Source organism: Gymnoscopelus braueri (assembly GCF_963280865.1).
Source record: "Gymnoscopelus braueri genome assembly, chromosome: 3".
In the NCBI taxonomy this organism is placed as follows: Eukaryota; Metazoa; Chordata; class Actinopteri; order Myctophiformes; family Myctophidae; genus Gymnoscopelus; species Gymnoscopelus braueri.
The window spans coordinates 11,960,425-11,980,959 of NC_137612.1; the positions used below are offsets into that span (position 1 = coordinate 11,960,425).

General features: G+C 36.3%; 2 protein-coding genes across 3 annotated transcripts; both read left to right on the forward strand.

The window, feature by feature from the left end:
* Nucleotides 1–364: 364 nt before the first annotated feature.
* Nucleotides 365–7,349, forward strand: LOC308082784 (uncharacterized protein). Its single transcript, XM_080424796.1, has 13 exons — nucleotides 365–454; nucleotides 702–728; nucleotides 992–1,294; nucleotides 1,524–1,595; nucleotides 1,867–2,169; nucleotides 2,405–2,470; nucleotides 4,397–4,486; nucleotides 4,575–4,625; nucleotides 6,088–6,195; nucleotides 6,460–6,485; nucleotides 6,699–6,765; nucleotides 7,101–7,141; nucleotides 7,236–7,349. The coding sequence occupies exons 1-13, from the start codon at nucleotides 388–390 to the stop codon at nucleotides 7,323–7,325; spliced, it is 1,311 nt and encodes a 436-aa protein (XP_080280922.1). The 5' UTR covers nucleotides 365–387; the 3' UTR covers nucleotides 7,326–7,349.
* Nucleotides 7,350–9,658: 2,309 nt separating this feature from the next.
* On the forward strand, nucleotides 9,659–18,840 carry LOC308082790 (uncharacterized protein). Of its 2 annotated transcripts, none has more exons than XM_080424804.1 (13): nucleotides 9,659–9,747; nucleotides 9,961–9,987; nucleotides 10,445–10,696; nucleotides 12,148–12,204; nucleotides 12,702–12,791; nucleotides 12,880–12,930; nucleotides 14,506–14,562; nucleotides 15,502–15,609; nucleotides 15,793–15,818; nucleotides 16,028–16,094; nucleotides 16,728–16,853; nucleotides 17,527–17,567; nucleotides 17,870–18,840. In XM_080424804.1, exons 1-13 carry the CDS (start codon nucleotides 9,681–9,683, stop codon nucleotides 17,966–17,968), a joined length of 1,068 nt encoding a protein of 355 aa, XP_080280930.1. In that variant the 5' UTR covers nucleotides 9,659–9,680; the 3' UTR covers nucleotides 17,969–18,840. The 2 variants fall into 2 exon arrangements, with proteins under 2 accessions (XP_080280930.1, XP_080280929.1); XM_080424803.1 differs by having other exon boundaries at nucleotides 9,712–9,747; nucleotides 10,400–10,696.
* The last annotated feature ends 1,695 nt before the right edge of the window (nucleotides 18,841–20,535 follow it).

Here is a 20,535-nt window from a genome sequence, read left to right on the forward strand (position 1 = left end):
TGTTGAAAATGTACTTGAGTAAAAGTAAAAGTACAAAAGTATTGGCATCAAAATATACTAAAGTACTCATTATACAGAATTTCCCATTTCACAAGTTGTCAAAATTTATAAGAATAATTTGAAAATAGACAAAGTAAATAGGGCTGAAAGTGGTTAATAATCAAAATATACAAAGTAACTAAATGTATAACTAATAATTGTAGAGGAGTAAAAGTACATTTGTCTCTGAGATCAGATATAGTAGTTTAAGTAAAAGTATGGAAAATTGGTTTGTTCTGTGTGGGCGATAGGCTACACTTCCTGATGTGGTTTTTAAGCTATTGCTTATAGGCTACATTATACATTGTCAAAGCTGGTCTGGCATGCAGTCAGACCAGACGCCATATCATGGGAATACGCACAATGGTATCATTTAGATGCATGGTTGGACATCTGTTTTTAGTTACCATCTTCTGTAAGTGATGCCTTTTTATTGTGTCACATCTTTATCTGCTATGTAGCGCATCTTTTCTCTTTTTGGCATCTTTTTAACTAACATGTTGATGATGTCTGTCAGCAATGTGGTTTGACAATAGCCTGATACAGTTTATTTCATGGACAGGATTGCAGATGGTTGAATTATTTTTGCATAATTGAAGCTATAGTTTACTAATTCATGCATCGTAATTATTTCCCTCATCATGTGGCTTCTCAAAATGTAGATTCCTTTCAGGAGATCGAAGTGCAAGGTCAGTTCCTCTTAATTTAAAGTTATTCAAAGAGCCAGCATTACTGTATTGGACCCACACACACACACACACACACACACACACACACACACACACACACACACACACACACACACACACACACACACACACACACACACACACACATGGCATATGTGGCATTAGTCATTCTTCCCTGTTTTCTTTCATGTATCTTTCATCTAATGATATTCAAATATATACTTAACTAATATTATAGTGTATGTTTAATTCTACATTTTCAGGCCTTAGTAAGCCTTTTCTGGAAGTGAGTGAGTCAGTGATTTCAGACACAGACTCAGACTCAGTTACACTGAACTGTGTGACTCGGAGGCCAGCATCTGCTTCAGAGTGTTTTTTCATCAGTGAGACTTCAAGCCCTGCCGTAAGGCCCTCTTGTCAGTACAACGTGACAGGGACACAGCTTCTATTGTGGGTACATAAAAGTTCCCCTGCAGAGGTTAAAGTGCAATGTCATTACACTGTGCTACAAGGCGGGATAAAGCGTCCATCGTCATACAGTGACAGTGTCTCTATCACTGTACAAAGTGAGTCCTTTACATTCATACTGTATGCTCTTATTTGTAGTTACATTTCAAGGAGGTGAGAAAGGGTAACTGCATGTACTGTAGCTAAATGAGATTATTTCCATTTAGGTTATCATTATTATTTTACTATTTGCATGTTATACTGATAAACTTAAAACTGTTTAGAATGCTTATTTAATCTGCTCTTTTAATGTTTTTCATTATCTTTGACTGTGCATTATTTCAACAGGTCTCAGTACTACAACTCGTTCCAGCTCTGACCTTGTGACTTCTGTGCATTCAGCTTCAGACAAAATAACTGGTAGCCTGAGGAATTATTATTATTATTAATATTATTATTATTATTATTATTAGTAGTAGTAGTAGTAGTTATGATTTTTTTGTGTTGATAGCCTATGTTATTTGGAAATAACTTCATGTAGCAAAATTACGAAAAATTGTGATTTACTGAGACATTTGTGACTACTTTTATGGAAATAATGGTTATTTAATTGTAATTTGAATATTTAGAGGTTTTTGTTTTTTATGATGGTGGCTATTGCACATTAAGATTTTTCATGAATCTGTTGCAGATCAGAAACCATCAATGACTGTTGAGCGTACTCAGAGTCATGATGTTCACTTTACTTGTTTGATTCCCGGATCTAACAATGAAGACATAAAATGTCATCTGTACATTGGGAGTCAGCAAATCCTATCGACGTACATCTTGAAGCAACAGTCTTCTGTAACCACAGGGAGGGTGTGCAACTTTGCTGTCTCTATCGACGACTTGGTCAGATATCTAGAATCTGTGCAGTTTAAGGAGGGTAGCTGTGATTATAGGCTGGGAAGCGCTTTGTCTCCACAACGTAGTGATGGATATAACTTAACTGGTAAGTCAGGCAATTCACAGGTTTCACATGATACGCAAGGTACTTTTATTGCAAAGTTGACAAATGGAACGAGATGTGAAGTCTCCCATTCAATATTTACTGAGCACTACCACTGAATGTTTGACATTGCAGAGTAGTATCTGAGGAAATAGACTAATATTGTTCACTTTCATCAATGACTGGTTTGTCATTGGCCATTTCTGTGTGGGTTATAAATCCATGAATATTCTTTTAGATATTCTGGAAGGAGAGTTGGCTATAATTCGGGCACTACATTCTACAACATCACCTCTGACCACAGGTAGGCCATGCATTTAAAGTCAAGTATATTTTTGTCACCCATCATGAAAGTGGAGGGGGGGTGACGACTATGAAATCGTCTCTGTGAATGCGTTCTTCCATCTACTGTAATGCCCCACTGGAGCCCACTTTGAGAACCCCTGCTTCAGACCAATGCTTCAACTGCCATTGAGTGTGAATGTGAACGGTGTATAGTGTGTCTAAGAGTTTGTGTGTGTGTGTGTGTGTGTGTGTGTGTGTGTGTGTGTGTGTGTGTGTGTGTGTGTGTGTGTGTGTGTGTGTGTGTGTGTGTGTGTGTGTGTGTGTGTGTGAGAGAGAGAGAGACCACCTATCTCTGTATACATGTGTGTTCACGTAGGTTCATGTAGGAGAGAGCATGCACATGCCTTGATATGAGTAAAACAGATTTGGGCTTTCACTCAGGTCCATTCACTGGACCTTTTAGGGGTCCAGTATTTTTGTGTGCAGCCCTGTATACATTTAAGCCACTCGATTCGGGTTTTTAGGCCATTTTCCATCTACTTAAGCAAGCTGTGACAAGAAATCTTACTGTTTCACTGTTACTGTATGTGTTATCAGCTGTGTGAGAGAGGCTGCATGCACAATAATGCTTTAGAGAGGAGTCTGTTAACCCTGATAATGAATGAATTGTTGTCGAAATGTTTTGCCGAAATGAGAGGGGGCTATATCACTTGTGGGGGGCGACATGTTTACTATTTGCTTTTTATATTTATAAACTTGTTTAGAATGCTTATTTTATCTGCTCTTTTTTACTGTTTTGCATTATCTTCGCATTATTTCAACAGGTCACACTGTTGATGTGACTTCTGTGCATTCAGCTTCAGATGACAAAATAACTGGTAGCTTAAAACACATTAGCAGGGTTAGCTACTGTACACCAGTAGTCACAGTGGTAGTATGGGATAGATTTGTTCAGCATTAAAAGTCAGTGCAGTGTGTGGTGTGAAAGCCATACTGTGTAACGTTTTCAATTAAACAAAGCTTTTCTTTTCTTATAATCTTTGACTGGCATATTTCCATAATAATCACATAAATGTGTTTTTGACAAACTTCTCTAAACATTATTAAATACAATTTTTAGTCGCGAGTGTAACTGCAATGTATTTATTCATGTATGGCTTTAACACTTGCACTTTATGAACACTTTAATGCTTACTTTATTATTATTTGTAGTGTTATTTTGAAATAAGTTTTGTCTGTATGTTTGTCACCAGGTTTTGATTTGAATAGAACTAGTGATGCAGCTAGTCCTACCTCTGCCCCTTTGACAATGGACATCATTACATCATCATCAGAGATGACAAGTAACTTGACACTTACATTTCACAAATTGTTTGGAACACGTGTTTTTATTATTATTTTAACTTCTGTTCTGTGTACTTCTTTCACCAGGTTTAAATATGAGTACATTCAGTAATGGTACAGCTAACTTAATGTTTTTATTTGTATTGTTTGTATTTATATCCACATACCTACACTAGTAGTACGTGCAGCGCTACATTTTCTTTGCCTTGTTTAGCGCCACTTTAATTTCCAACACTCCATATTATCTGTATTCATATATATTTTTAAGATAGATTTTTTGGTTGTTGCATGCTTTAATTAGGGGTCCTCACCACTCACAAGGAGCATATACTGTAGTCAGTGTAGTAACTGGCTGCACCACCAGGCAGTATTAAGGGATTTTTATTGGCCATGTAACACAATGTAATTGTAATTAATCTTTTCAAATATCAATTTTCAAATATACACACATGCATTTCCTCAGAGAGGTCAGAGCACAGGGCTTTTAACACTGGCTGTAACACTTACTTGAACACTTTAACACTTACTTTATCACAAATTATTTGTATATGTATTATTTTTAAATTATTTTTGACTGTAATGTCTGTATGTTTGTCACCAGGTTTTGATTTGGATAGAACTAGTGATGCAGCTAGTCCTACCTCTGCCCCTTTGACAAAGGACATCATTACATCATCATCAGAGATGACAAGTAACTTGACACTTACATTTCAGATTCTTTTTTGCAACATGTGCTTTTTGATTATTTTAACTTCTGTTCTGTGTACTTCTTTCACCAGGTTTAAATATGAGTACATTCAGCGATGGCACAGCTACCCCTGCACCTACAGGTATCTATTCACTTAACTTGTTTAGATATGTAGTTTTTCCAAAGTTTTTCAATGTTATGTATTCAATATCCACACACCTACACTAGTAGTACATGCAGCACTAAATTTTGTCATTTCCAACACTCCATATATATATATATATATATATAATATATATATATATATATATATATATATATATATATATATATATATATATATATATATATATATATATATATACATATATAACCATGCAACAATGCTTGTTGTTGCATGGTTTAATTAGATAGGCGATTGTAGAGGGACAGAAGACAGGAGACTGAGGGCAGAGAGAGAGGGGAGACATGATGGGAGTTGGATTCAAACTTGAGTCCTCCTCCTGACTCACAAGGAGCATATACTGTAGTCAGTGTAGTAACTGGCTGTGCCACCAGGCAGTATTAATGGGCTTTTATTGGCCATGTTACCCAATGTAATTGTAATTAACTTGACACTTACATTTCACAAATTGTTTGGAACACGTGCTTTTTTATTTTTTTAACTTCTGTTCTGTGTACTTCTTTCACCAGGTTTATATACGAGTACATTCAGTGATGGTACATCTACCCCTGCCCCTTTGACTACAGGTATCTATTAACTCAAATATAAATTTTCAAACATACACACATGCATTTCCTCTGAGAGATAAGAGCACAGGACTTCCTTCCGGTGCTGTGCCACAGAGCAGTTTCGCAACTAGCTTTACTGTTTCGTTTTAAATGAGAAATCCTAACAATACTAGCAGAACATTTTTAGGGAAGCTGAAGGACAGATATGAGATGGTAGACAAATATTTTCTTTTAGTATTGGTTTTTGAATGACTTTTTATTTTTATTTATTTGTATAGCCCTTAATCACTATTAGAGACTCAAAGGTATTTATAGGCCAATGTTATTTTTTTACAAAGGAAACAAATTACACTATATATAGACCCCCCAATTCAATAAACAACTTTACTTTACTTTACTTTACTTTAATTAACTAAATGTTTTTATTTACAGGGACAGTGCAGGGGTAAATGTTATTCAAGCATTGACATGATGTTTCGGTCTCTCTGGACCTCTGGACAAAAGGGGGCCAGAAACGTCATGTCAATGCTTAAATAAAATTGATGCTGCTGAGCAAGAGCAGTGTGCAGGATTTTTGTTCATAGATTTTTGTTTATGGATTTTTGTTCATGGATTTGTGTTCATGATTGTTTAAAAAAATAAATTTAAAACATATTAGCTGCTTACAGCTTGCCACACTATCGTTGCAAACTTTAATAGTCTTTTACAGAGTGCAGCGTGGTTTCTAACCGGTATGAGGCATGGCTACTGTGAATATATAAGAATATATATGAATATATACATACACCTTTTTTCTTTGATAATACTTTGTATGAAATGTGATTTATAAATACAATTTGCTTCACTCATTAATTTTTTCTGTCTGCGAACAGGGAAGCAATGGTTGACGTTAGCTGCAGTTGTGCTAGGTTGTGGAGTACTTGTGGGTGCGATCTTGCTGGGGTTTGCTGCTGTCTGTAACCAAAGGAGGAACAGTGAAAGTGAGTATTGCTAGCTGCTAATGATGGATTTTAGGGCATTAAGCTGAAATCTGTCAATTAATATGGTATACAAAAACACTTTCTTCATTAAATGCATATATCACAGTTCTGGTTTGCATCTACATTCACAAACAATAACACACCAACGTAATACCAATAGCATACCACAAACATCACTAAACAATTGACACCAACTCAAATACGCCAACCTCTCTTCAACAGTCACAGCATATAAAGCTGTGGCTTTGTGTGTTTTAATTTCAGTTCTGTATTGGAACAGCGGAAGACGGGTACGTTTACATCTACTATCATATAATTCAGGTAGAAATAAATGCTGGAACATATGAATGGCATTCCATATTGGGGTGTGGTAAGTAACTAATATATAAATATGTCAGAACGTGACTCAACCTTTATCAAAAAACATGCCGAAACATTCAAAATTATTTTTCTCATCTTGGATCTTTCTCATCTTTCTCTTTCTCTCTCTTCTATATCTCAAGGTGACCAATGAGAATGCTGGAGTCCACAGTGTGATCAGTTCTGCCCCTGGGAATGATCTTCTTACTGGTTTGTTGTTCAAGTTACTTGATCCGTTGGTCACCGGTCTAGTGTCTTTAAAAGACAAGTGCATTTTCACCTTTACTTCCAACATTGGACACAAGAAATGTGTGCTGGTGAATAACTCATACAGTAGTACATACAGTAAATCATCATGGGTAGATCAGGCATTATTATAAGTTTAAACCTGGTTTAAAATGGGCCAAACTGTGTTTATACATTTTTTATATTATTTACATAACCTGATACCCACCTGCCGTGTTTTCATCAGTTAATGTGTACACATTGTCCAAGAAATGAACTAATATCATAATCTTAATGGTTGCATCTCTCTTGATTGTCAGATGCTGTGGGGGTTGATCAACAGGAGTCTCAAAACAAGGATGTAAGTACAACATGAGGCATGGCATTCTGAGTGCTTTCTGTTCCATTGATTTGAAATAGCTCCTATCACAGTGTATCTCTCTGTCTTTTTCTAGTCTGATGTATACCACATGTACAGCACCATGGATGAGTGTATGCCGAAAATTCAGAACATGCCGGAATACAGCTTTATCCAACCACATTGAAATCACAGCTTTGTTTCTCTTGCATATAGGTACTTTTCGCTCCTTTAAGGCTTTACTTACTAGTTCATTAATATATCAAAGAATTCTGACAGTAATAATAAACGACTTTATTTATATAGTATTTTCAAAACACAATACAAAATGCTTTACATGAACAGGAAGTTGATAACAAAGACCAAAACACATAAACCAGCCTTAACCACAAGAATGCTAAATGAAAAAACTAGTAATGAACAACCAGTTTGAAAACAACCATAACATTTTACATTTTAAGGTGAATTATTTGTTTACATTTTCTTCATAATTTGGATGATTTGTTTGAGTTTTTTTGCAAGTTTGATCTTTTTAGGAAGGTGATTCTGAAGTGGTTCTGATGAAAAATTCTCTTTCTTATTCATTTTCTATGTGTTAGCCCACTACTGACACCCCTGTAATTTCCTTTAACATTTCTTCTCTGTTTCACTCATGTACATTTCACATTCATGTGTATTTTTCAGTTCATATCTTGTGGTATCAGTGGCTCATTGGTATTTCATTTTCATTGTAGCATAAAGTATGATTTCCTGCCGTTTTATGATTATTTAAAATTGCATTATTGTGATAATTGCTGCTGCCCCCTTCACACATGCACGCACACGCACACGCAAGCACACACGCGCATCCACGCGCACCCACACCTCTTCTATAAACATTGTAAAAAAAAGAATCTGGGATGGAAAACATGTCTTTGTTTTTATTCAGACGCTTTTGCCAAAGTAGTGTTTATGAGTATCAGAGTAAATATGACAAATTATAGCTACTTTTTTAGTTAATATAACATTGTTTAAACATATTCTTTTGTTTTCAACATGCATTCAATGCCTGTATGAAAAGAAGCTGGCAGAATAAAATTAATCCAACAATATGTATATTTTTCCTCATCTGTATTTCATTTGATCCATACAGTATATTGAAGTTTCAAAGAGAAAAACAGATCATCATTAAGATGAAGCTACAATGTTTGAAAAAATAAAAATATCACAGCATTGTGTCGTTTTACTGCAGCAAGTTTCTGCCATTATACACACCGCTTACCAAAAGTGCAGCGCAAATTCAATTTTATCTTTTTAATTTTGTTTGTATCATATTTTTTTCACTCACAGCAAAAGAAAATGCCCAAACTTGATGACAGCAATTGTCAATTACCAATTATTCAATTAGCAGTGATGGCAATAAGTACTCACATGTTTTACTTAAGTAAAAGTATCAATACTGCAATTTAGAAATACTCTGTTACAAGTAAAAGTCCGGTAATCAAAATTGACTTGCGTAAAAGCACAAAAGTATTGCTATCAAAATGTACTTAAATTACCAAAAGTAGAAAGTACTCGTTATGCAGAATGTCCCATTTCACAAGTTTTCAAATGTATAAAATGTATACAAATCCTTTGAAAACAGAAGATCTACAAGATCACAGTTCTACAAGCTCACAATGTGTCACGATGCGACCCATTGTGAGCTTGTAGATTGGCTATTTTGAAATGGCCGAAATGTATTTAGGGCTTCAAAGTAACTAGTAACTAAAGTTTTCAAATAATTGTAGTGGAGTAAAAAGTACAATATTTGATGTAGTGGAGTAGAAAATTGGAAATACTCCAGTAAAGTAAAAGTACCTCAAAATTGTACTTAAGTACAGTACTTGAGTAAATGTACTTAGTTACTTTACACCACTGAGAGTAGCCTATGCTGTGGGTCTATGCAGTTAGACCAAAATCGTAAATTGGAAAGTTAAATGTTTCAATAAAGTTATTTTCACATTTTACTTAAGTAAAAGTATCGATACCACAATGAAATAGCCTACTCTGTTACAAGTAAAAGTCCTGTATCGAAAATGTACTTGAGTAAAAGTACAAAAGTATTGGCATACAAATGTACTAAAGTACTCATTATACAGAATTTCCCATTTCACAAGTTGTCAAAATGTATAAAAATCTTTTGAAAATAGCCTAAGTAAATAGGACTGAAAGTGGTTAATATTATGTTTTGTAATAATAATCAAAATCTACAAAGTAACTAAATGTATAACTAATAATTGTAGAGGAGTAAAAGTACATTTGTCTCTGAGATCAGATATAGTGGTAGAAGTGAAAGTATTGAAAATTGGAAATACTCCAGTAAAGTAAAACAATGTGTAAATACAATACTTGAGTACATTGAGTTAAGCTTGTCCTGCCTAGACTACTAGACCACAATTATAGTTCTGTGTGTGCGATAGGCTACACTTCCTGATGTGGTTTTTAAGCTATTGCTTAAAGGCTACAGACATTATACATTGTCAGACCTGGTCTGGCATGCAGTCAGACCAGACGCCATATCATGGAAATACGCACAATGGTATCATTTAGATGCATGGTTGGACATCTGTTTTTAGTTACCATCTTCTGTAAGTGATGCCTTTTATTGTGTCGCTGTTGTCGTCTTTTTAACTAACATGTTGATGATGTCTGTCAGCAATGTGGTTTGACAATAGTCTGATACAGTTTATTTCATGGACAGGATTGCAGATGGTTGAATTACTTTTGCATAATTGAAGCTATATGTTACTAATTCATGCATCGTAATTATTTCCCTCATCATGTGGCTTCTCAACATGTAGATTCCTTTCTGGAGATTGAAGTGCAAGGTCAGTTCCTCTTAATTTAAAGTTATTCAAAGAGCCAGCATTACTGTATTAGACACACACACACACACACACACGCACACGCACACGCACACGCATACGCACGCACGCACGCACGCGCGCGCACGCACACACACACACACACACACACACACACACACACACACACACACACACACACACACACACACACACACACACACCCACACCCACACCCACACCCACACCCACACCCACACCCACACACACCCACACACACACACACACACACACACACACACACATACACACACACATACACACACACACACACACATGGCATTAGTCATTCTTCTCTGCTTTCTTTCATGTATCTTTCATATAACGATATGCAAATATATTTTAACTAATATTATGTTTAATTCTACATTTTCAGGTCTTAGTAAGCCTTTTCTGGAAGTGAGTGTGTTTGTGATTTCAGACACAGACTCAGTTACACTGAACTGTGTGACTCAGAGGCCAGAATCTGCTTCAGAGTTTTGTTTCTACAGTGAGAGCACAAGCACTGTCAGAAGCACCTCTCATCTGTACAAAGTGACAGGGACACAGCTTCTGTTGTGGGCACATAAACGTTCCCCTGCAGAGGTTAAAGTGCAATGTTTTTACACTGTGCTGCAAGGCGGGATACATCGTCCATCGCCACACAGTGACAGTGTCTCTATCACTGTAGAAAGTGAGTCTTTTACATTCATACTGTATGCTCTTATTTGTAGTTATATTTCAGGGAGGTGAGAAAGGGTAACTGCATGTAACTAAATGTTATAAGAGATAGGCTGTTTAGGTATTATCAACATTATTAGTATATTTAATTGCTTGATTGATTGATGTCTTATTGTTTATTATGTTTATTCAGGTTTCAGCATGACCACAGATGTTTAAAAAGACAGGTGCCATTAAAAACACTGAATTATTTTGCTGATTACAATGTAAAACTTAAAATAAAAAAAATGCAATTGCCTATTTAAATATCTAATAACATAAACACAAATCTAAAATCCACTATCATTTAAGAGTCTGCACATGTATTGGATTGGTGATTTATTTTATCTCTCTCTAGTTCGGCATGCTAGAGTGTTGCACGCACGCACGCACGCACGCACGCACGCACGCACGCACGCACGCACGCACACACAGACAGACACACACACACAGACACACACACACACACACACACACACACACACACACACACACACAGCATTAGTATTTTTTTTCTGCTTTCTTTCATGTATCTTTCAATTAAAATATATTTGAACTAATATTATAGTGTATGTTTAATTCTACATTTTCAGGCCTTAGTCGTCCTTTTCTGGAAGTGATTAATTCAGTGATTTCAGACACAGACTCAGTTACACTGAACTGTCAGAGGCCAGCATCTGCTTCAGAGTGTTTTTTCTTTAGTGAGACTTCAAGCCCTGTCGAAAGCCCCTCTTGTCTGTACAAAGTGACAGGGACACAGCTTCTGTTGTGGGCACATAAAAGTTCCCCTGCTGAAGTTAAAGTGCAATGTCATTACACTGTGGAGCAAGACGGGATAAAGCGTCCATCGCCACACAGTAACAGTGTCTCTATCACTGTACAAATGAGTGTTTTACATTCATACTGTATGCTTCTGTCACTGTGCATTCAGCTTCAGATGACAAAATAACACATTAGCAGGGTTAGCTACTGTACACCAGTGGTAGCATGGGATAGATTTGTTCAGCATTAAAAGACAGTGCAGTGTGTGGTGTTAAAGTCATTCATACTGTGTAACATTTTCAATTAAACATTTTTTTTTTAAATAATCTTTGACTGGTATATTTCCATAATAACCACATAAATGTGTGCATTGACAAACTTCTCTAAACGTTATTAAATACTGTTTTTTAATCGCGAGTGTAACTTCAATGTATTTATTCATGTATGGATTTAACACTGGCTTAACACTTATTTTAACACTTCAACACTTACTTATCAGAATTTATCACAAATTATTTGTACATGTGTTGTTTAAATATATTTTTTTTACTGTAATGTCTGTAGGCCTATATTTGTCCCCAGGTTTTGATTTGGATAGAACTAGTGATGCAGCTTTTTTACATGTGCTATATTAACTTCTGTTCTGTGTACTTCTTTCACCAGGTTTAAATATGAGTACATTCAGTGATGGTACAGCTACCCCTGCCCCTTTGACTACAGGTATCTATTAACTTAATGTTTTTATTTGTATCGTTTGTATTTATATCCACATACCTACACTAGTAGTACGTGCAGCGCTACATTTTCTTTGTCTTGTTTAGCGCCACTTTAATTTCCAACACTCCATATTATCTGTATTCATATATATTTTTAAGATAGATTTTTTGGTTGTTGCATGCTTTAATTAGGGGTCCTCACCACTCACAAGGGGCATATACTGTAGTCAGTGTAGTAACTGGCTGCACCACCAGGCAGTATTAAGGGATTTTTATTGGCCATGTAACACAATGTAATTGTAATTAATCTTTTCAAATATCAATTTTCAAATATACACACATGCATTTCCTCAGAGAGGTCAGAGCACAGGGCTTTTAACACTGGCTGTAACACTTACTTTAACACTTTAACACTTACTTATCAGAATTTATCACAAATTATTTGTATATGTATTATTTTTAAATTATTTTTGACTGTAATGTCTGTATGTTTGTCACCAGGTTTTGATTTGGATAGAACTAGTGATGCAGCTAGTCCTACCTCTGCCCCTTTGACAAAGGACATCATTACGTCATCATCAGAGATGACAAGTAACTTGACACTTACATTGCACAAATTGTTTGGAACACGTGTTTTTATCATTATTTTAACTTCTGTTCTGTGTACTTCTTTCACCAGGTTTAAATATGAATACATTCAGTGATGGTGCAGGAACCCCTGCCCCTACAGGTATCTATTAACTTAACTTGTTTGAATATGTAGTTTTTCAATGTTTTTCAATGTTATGTATTTATCCACACACCTACACTAGTAGTATGTGCAGCGCTACATTTTTTCATTTCCAACACTCCATATTATCTGTATTCATATATATATATATATTTGTTGTTGAATGCTTTAATTAGATAGGCGAGTGTAGAGGGACATAAGACTGGAGCCAGAGGGCAGAGAGAGAGGAGAGACATGATGGAAGTTGGATTCAAACTTGGGTCCTCCTCCCGACTCACAAGGAGCATACTGTAGTCACTGTAGTCACTGTAGTAACTGGCTGTGCCACCAGGCAGTATTAAGGGATTTTTATTGGCCATGTTACACAATGTAATTGTAATTAATCTGTTTCAAATATCAATTTTCAAACATACACACATGCATTTCCTCAGTGAGGTCAGAGCACAGGACTTCCTTCCAGTGTTGTGCCACAGAGCAGTTTCGCAACTAGCTTTACTTTTATGCCCAAATTTAGAGATATCTGTATCTCTCTGTATCCCTGATGTGTGGGTGTGTGTTTGTGTTCATGATGATGATGTGTGTGTGGTTTAATATGGTTTAAATACGTAGTTTTTCCAATGTTTTTCAATGTTATGTATTCAATATCCACACACCTACACTAGTAGTACGTGCAGCGCTACATTTTGTCATTTCCAACACTCCATATTATCTGTATTCATATATATATATATATATATATATATATATATATATATATATATATATATATATTTTTTAGAGATAGATTTTTTTAGTTGTTGCATGCTTTAAAGGAGAATTCCGGACATTTTAAGTGTTATCTTTGATGTCTCGTTACTCACCTACCGACGTAAAAAGTGGCGTTCTTTTTTTCCAGAGATTCCCCTGTCGTCATTTTTTAAACCCCCTCCGTTGTCATAATGGGAGCGCGTGGGTTAGGGAAATTCGTCTATTATAACCGATGCAAAGTTATTTTTTTCTCTACTACTAGTCATTGTAGAGTCTCATGATAGTCAAACATGCGCTGAAAGTTCCTGAGAGGCTACCGTTAATGGCGAACGATTTAACACTGGTTGCTTGTTTCTCAACCTGGCAACACCGAGTTGCCAGGTTCTGGAAAGAAACAAGCATCCAGTGTTAAATCCCCTGTCGTCATTTAAAAAATGACGACAGGGGAATCTCTGGAAAAAAAGAACGCCACTTTTTACGTCGGTAGGTGAGTAACGAGACATCTAAGATAACACTTAAAATGTCCGGAATTCTCCTTTAATTAGATAGGCGATTGTAGAGGGACAGAAGACAGGAGACTGAGGGCAGAGAGAGAGGGGAGACATGATGGGAGTTGGATTCAAACTTGAGTCCTCCTCCTGACTCACAAGGAGCATATACTGTAGTCAGTGTAGTAACTGGCTGTGCCACCAGGCAGTATTAATGGGTTTTTATTGGCCATGTTACCCAATGTAATTGTAATTAACTTGACACTTACATTTCACAAATTGTTTGGAACACGTGCTTTTTTATTTTTTTAACTTCTGTTCTGTGTACTTCTTTCACCAGGTTTATATACGAGTACATTCAGTGATGGTACATCTACCCCTGCCCCTTTGACTACAGGTATCTATTAACTCAAATATCAATTTTCAAACATACACACATGCATTTCCTCAGAGAGGTCAGAGCACAGGACTTCCTTCCAGTGCTGTGCCACAGAGCAGTTTCGCAACTAGCTTTACTGTTTCGTTTTAAATGAAAAATCCTAACAATACTAGCAGAACATTTTTAGGGAAGCTGAAGGACAGATATGAGATGGTAGACAAATATTTTCTTTTAGTATTGTTTTTTTAATGACTTTTTATTTGTATTTATTTGTATAGCCCTTAATCACTATTAGAGACTCAAAGGTATTTAAAGGCCAATTTACTTTTTTTTTTACAAAGGAAACAAATTAAACCATATATAGACCCCCCCAATTAAATTACTTAACGTTAACGTTAACTTAACGTTACTTTACTTTAATTAACTTTTTTTTTTTTTTTTACAGGGACAGTGCAGGGATACATTTTATTCAAACATTGACATGATGTTTCGGTCTCTCTGGACAAAAGGGGACCAGAAACGTCAATGTCAATGCTTAAATAAAATTGTCCCTGAGCAAGAGCAGTGTGCAGGATTTTTGTTCATAGATTTTGTTCATGATTGTTAAAAAAAGAAAAGAAAAGAAAAACATATATGAAAACTAGAATGGGGCACTCATTGTCACATGACATTGGAAGTCAATTATAGAGAACTAGAGGTTCGGGCCAGTATGCAGCCCTCACACCTACTGTACGTCGCACCAATATGTCGTCATAGTTCAGCGTGTCAGGGTTTGTCAGAGTATGTCGGGTTTGTATGGTTATTATTATGTCTATATATATATATATATATATATATATATATATATATATATATATGAGTATATACATACACCTTTTTTCTTTGATTATACTTTGTATGAAATGTGATTTATAAATACAATTTGCTTTACCTTTTTTTTTTGCTTTCTGCAAACAGGGAAGCAATGGTGGAAGTTAGCTGCAGTTGTGCTAGGTTGTGGAGTACTTGTGGGTGCGATCTTGCTGGGGTTTGCTGCTGTCTGTAACCAAAGGAGGAACAGTGAAAGTGAGTATTGCTAGCTGTTAATGATGGATTTAAAAAAAAAAAAAACCTTTCTTAATTAAATGCATATTTCACAGTTCTGGTTTGCACCAACATAATACCAATAGCATACCAGCTCAAATACACCAACATCTCTTTAACAGTCACAGCATATAAAACTGTGGTTTTTGTGTGTTTTAATTTCAGTTCTCTATTGGAACAGCGGAAGACGGGTAAGTTTACATCTACTATCATATAATTCAGGTAGAAATAAATGCTGGAACATATGAATGGCATTCCTTATTGGGTGTAGTATAAACTAATATTAAATATGTGAAGATGTGACTCAGAATGTGACTCAACCTTTAACAAATGCCGAAACATTCAAAATGATTTTTCTCATCTTGGATACCCTCTTTCTCTCTCTCTTCTATCTCTCAAGGTGACCAATGAGAATGCTGGAGTCCACCGCGTGATCAATTCTGAACCTGGGAATGATCTTCTCACTGGTTTGTTGTTTAAGTTACTTGATCCATTTACTTGAAAGTGCTATTGGGTGCAGTTTTGGTGACCAGGTTACATTTGTCTATAAGTAATGTTCTATTTGTTGTTGTTTCTTTTAACTGTTAAATTGCTGAGGAGAGGAGGGGGGAGAGGGGAGGGGTGAGGGGAAGAGTAGAGGAGAGGGGGAGATGGGGGAGGAGAGGAGAGGAGAGGAGAGGAGAGGAGAGGAGAGGAGAGGAGAGGAGAGGAGAGGAGAGGAGAGGAGGGGAGAGGGGGGAAGGGGGAGAGAGGAGGGGAGAGGAGAGGAGAGAAGGGGGAGGGGGAGAGAGGAGGGGAGGAGAGGAGAAGAGAAGAGGGGGGAGGAGGGGGAGAGGGGAGGGGGAGAGGAGAGAAGGGGGAGGGGAGGAGAGGAGAGGAGGGGGTGAGGAGAGGAGAGGAGGTGAGGAGGGGGAGGAGAGGAGATGAGGGGAGAGGGGGGGAGAGGGGAGGGGTGAGGGGAGGGAGAGAGGAGAGGGGGAGAGGAGAGGAGGGGGGAGGGGGTGGGGGAGAGGTGAGGCGAGGGGGAGACATCTAGATGTGAGGGCCGCGAAGCGGCCCAAACCTCTAGTAATCTTGGTTGCATCTCTCTTGAATGTCAGATGCTGTGGGGGTTGATCAACAGGAGTCTCAAAAAGAGGATGCAAGTACCTCTCTCAAGGTGACCAATGAGAATGCTGGAGTCCACAGTGTGATCAGTTCTGCACCTGGGAAGGATCCTCTCACTGGTTTGTTGTTCAAGTTACTTGATCCATTTACTTGAAAGTGCTATTGGGTTCACAGGTGCAGTTTTGGTGACCAGGTTACATTTTCTATTTGTTGTAGTTTCTTTTAACTGTTTAATTATTTAGCATTTTTACAACACACCAGGCAAAGAACAATGTGATTGATTACACCTGTTGTATAGCAACCACTGTTATTGAATGTTATGTAGAGCTGTTACTGAATGTTATGTAGACCCTGTTACTGAATGTTATACTGAATTTTATAGGCTTGTAGCCACTGTTACTGAATGTTACAGTATCTATGTAGCCACTGTTACTGAATATTACCTCATGAGCAGGAGAGCAGAGCTGTGTTAGACCATCTTTTGACAATAAATGCACAAAATCTCTATACGTCCGGTGCCCAACAGTGCTTCTTTTCTCCTGTACTTCCAATATTGGACACTACGAAATTTGTGCTTGTGAATAACTCATACAGTACATACAATAGATCATCATGGGTAGATCAGGCATTATTATAAGTTTAAACCTGGTTTAAAATGGGTCATGCTGTGTTTATACATTTGTTATTATTTACATAATAACCTGCCTTGTTTTCATCAGTTAATGTGTACACATTGTCCAAGAAATGAACTAATATCATATTCTTAATGGTTGCATCTCTCTTGATTGTCAGATGCTGTGGGGGTTGATCAACAGGAGTCTCAAAAAGAGGATGTAAGTACAACATGAGGCATGGCATGCAAAAATTAGCTCTTTCTTCAACGTTTCGGTCGTTAGACCTTCATCAGGTCTAACGACCGAAACGTTGAATAAAGAGCTTCATTTTTTTGCAAGTTCCTGACAGTGTGGGGGTCCTTTTCTTTGATATCACCATCAGATAGCCCCCTTCTGAATATATGCATTTTTTTACTTACGCACCTGTCACCAACCTTTTAGGTGTGCATCGGCCTTCTTCACAAATGTTCCATTTATATGAAATAGCTCCTATCACAGTGTATCTCTCTGTCCTTTTCTAGTCTGATGTATACCACATGTACAGCACCATGGATGAGTGTATGCCGAAAATTCAAAAAATTCAAAAAATTCCGGAATACAGCTTTCTCCAGCCACATTGAAATCACAGCTTTGTTTCTCTTGCATATTGGTAGACACTTTTCACTCCTTTAATGCTTTACTTACTACTTCATTAATAAATACAAAAAATGATAACAGTAATAATAAACTAGTTTATTTATATAGTATTTTCAAAACACAATACAAAATGCTTTACATGAACAGGAAGTTGATTACAAATACCAAAACACATAGCAATGGCCTTAACCACAAGAATGCTAAAGGAAAAACTAGTAATGAACGACCAGTTTTAAAACAACATTTTACATTTTAAGGTGAATTATTACTTTTTATTTTCTTAATAATTTGGATGATTTGTTGGAGTTTTTTTTGCAAGTCTGATCTTTTTAGGAAGGTGATTCTGAAGTGGTTCTGATGAAAAATTCTCTTTCTTATTCATTTTCTATGTCTTAGCCCACTACTGACACCCCTGTAATTTCCTTTAACATTTCTTCTCTGTTTCACTCATGTACATTTCACATTCCTGTGTATTTTTCAGTTCATATCTTGTGGTATCAGTGGCTCATTAGTATTTCATTTTCATTGTAGCATAAAGTATGATTTCCTGCCGTTTTATGATTCTTTAAAATTGCATTATTGTGATAATTGCTGCTGTCCCCTTCACACACACATGCATGCACGCACGCACACACGCAAGCACACACACGCGCATCCACGAGCACTCACACCTCTTCTATAAACATTGTAAAAAAAAGAATCTGGGATGGAAAATATGTCTTTGTTTTTATTCAGCCGCTTTTGCCAAAGTAGTGTTTATGAGTATGGGTCAATATGACAAATTATAGCTACTTTTATAGTTAATATAACATTGTTTAAACGTATTCTTTTGTTTTCAACATGCATTCAATGCCTGTATGAAGCTGGCAGAATAAAATGAATCCAACAATATATTTTTTTCCTCATCTGTATTTCATATGATCCATATATTGAAGTTTCAAAGAGAAAAACAGATCATCATTAAGATGAAGCTACAATGTTTGAAAAAAATAAAAAATATCACAGCATTGTGTCGTTTTACTGCAGCAGGTTTCTGCCATTACACACACTGCTTACCAAAAGTGCAGCGCAAATTCAATTTTATCTTTTACATTTTGTTTGTATCATAGCAAAAGAAAATGCCCAAATTTGATGATAGCAGATCTACAAACTCACAGTTCTACAAGCTCACAATGCGTCACGATGGGACCTATTGTGATCTTGTAGATTGGCTATTTTGAAATGGCCAAAATGTATTTAGGGCTTCAAAGTAAGTAACTAGTAACTAAAGTTTTCAAATAATTGTAGTGGAGTAAAAAGTACAATATTTGATGTAGTGGAGTAGTAAAAGTATTGAAAATTGGAAATACTCCAGTAAAGTAAAAGTACCTAAAAAAACTTAAGTACAGTACTTGAGTAAATGTACTTAGTTACTTTATACCACTGAGAGTAGCTTATGCTGTGGGTCACGCAGATAGACCAAAATCGTAAATTGGAAAGTTAAACGTTTCAATAAAGTTATTTTAAAGTTATGGAAAATAGCCTAACCAGTGATCACATTTTACTTAAGTAAAAGTATCGATACCACAATGTAGAAATAGCCTACTCTGTTACAAGTAAAAGTCCTGTATTGAAAATGTACTTGAGTAAAAGTACAAAAGTATTGGCATCAAAATTTAAAAAAAAGTACTCATTATGCAGAATTTCCCATTTCACAATTTGTCAAAATGTATAAAAATAATTTAAAATAGACAAAGTAAATAGGACTGAAAGTGGTTAATATTATGTTTTGGAATAATAATCAAAATCTACAAAGTAACTACAAGTAAATGTATAACTAATACTTTTAGAAGAGTAAAAGTACATTTGTCTCTGAGATCAGATATAGTAGTAGAAGTGAAAGTATTGAAAATTGGAAATACTCCAGTAAAGTGAAAAATGTGTACCTAAATACAATACTTGAGTACATTGAGCTAAGCTTGTCCTGCCTAGACTACATATAGACCACAATTATAGTTCTGTGTGGGCGATCAGCTACACTTCCTGATGTGTTTTTTAAACGATTACTTATAGGCTACAGACATTATACATGGTCAGACCTGGTCTGACATGCAGTCAGACCAGACTTCATATCATGGGAATACGCACAATGGTATCATTTAGATGCATGGTTGGACATCTGTTTTTAGTTACCATCTTCTGTAAGTGATGCCTTTTATTGTGTCACATCTTTATCCGCTATGTAGCGCATATTTTCTCATTTTGTCATCTTTTTAACCAACATGTTGATGATGTCTGTCAGCAATGTGCTTTGACAATACAGTTTATTTCATGGACAATATTGCAGAATAAGATACTAATTCATGTATCGTAATTATTTCCCTCATCATGTGGCTTCTCAAAATGTAGATTCCTTTCAGGAGATCAAAGTGCAAGGTCAGTTCCTCTTAATTTAAAGTTATTCAAAGAGCCAGCATTACTGTATTGGACACACTTGGACACGCACGCACGCACGCATGCACACACGCACGCACCCACACACTTACACGGGCACGCATACGCATACACACAC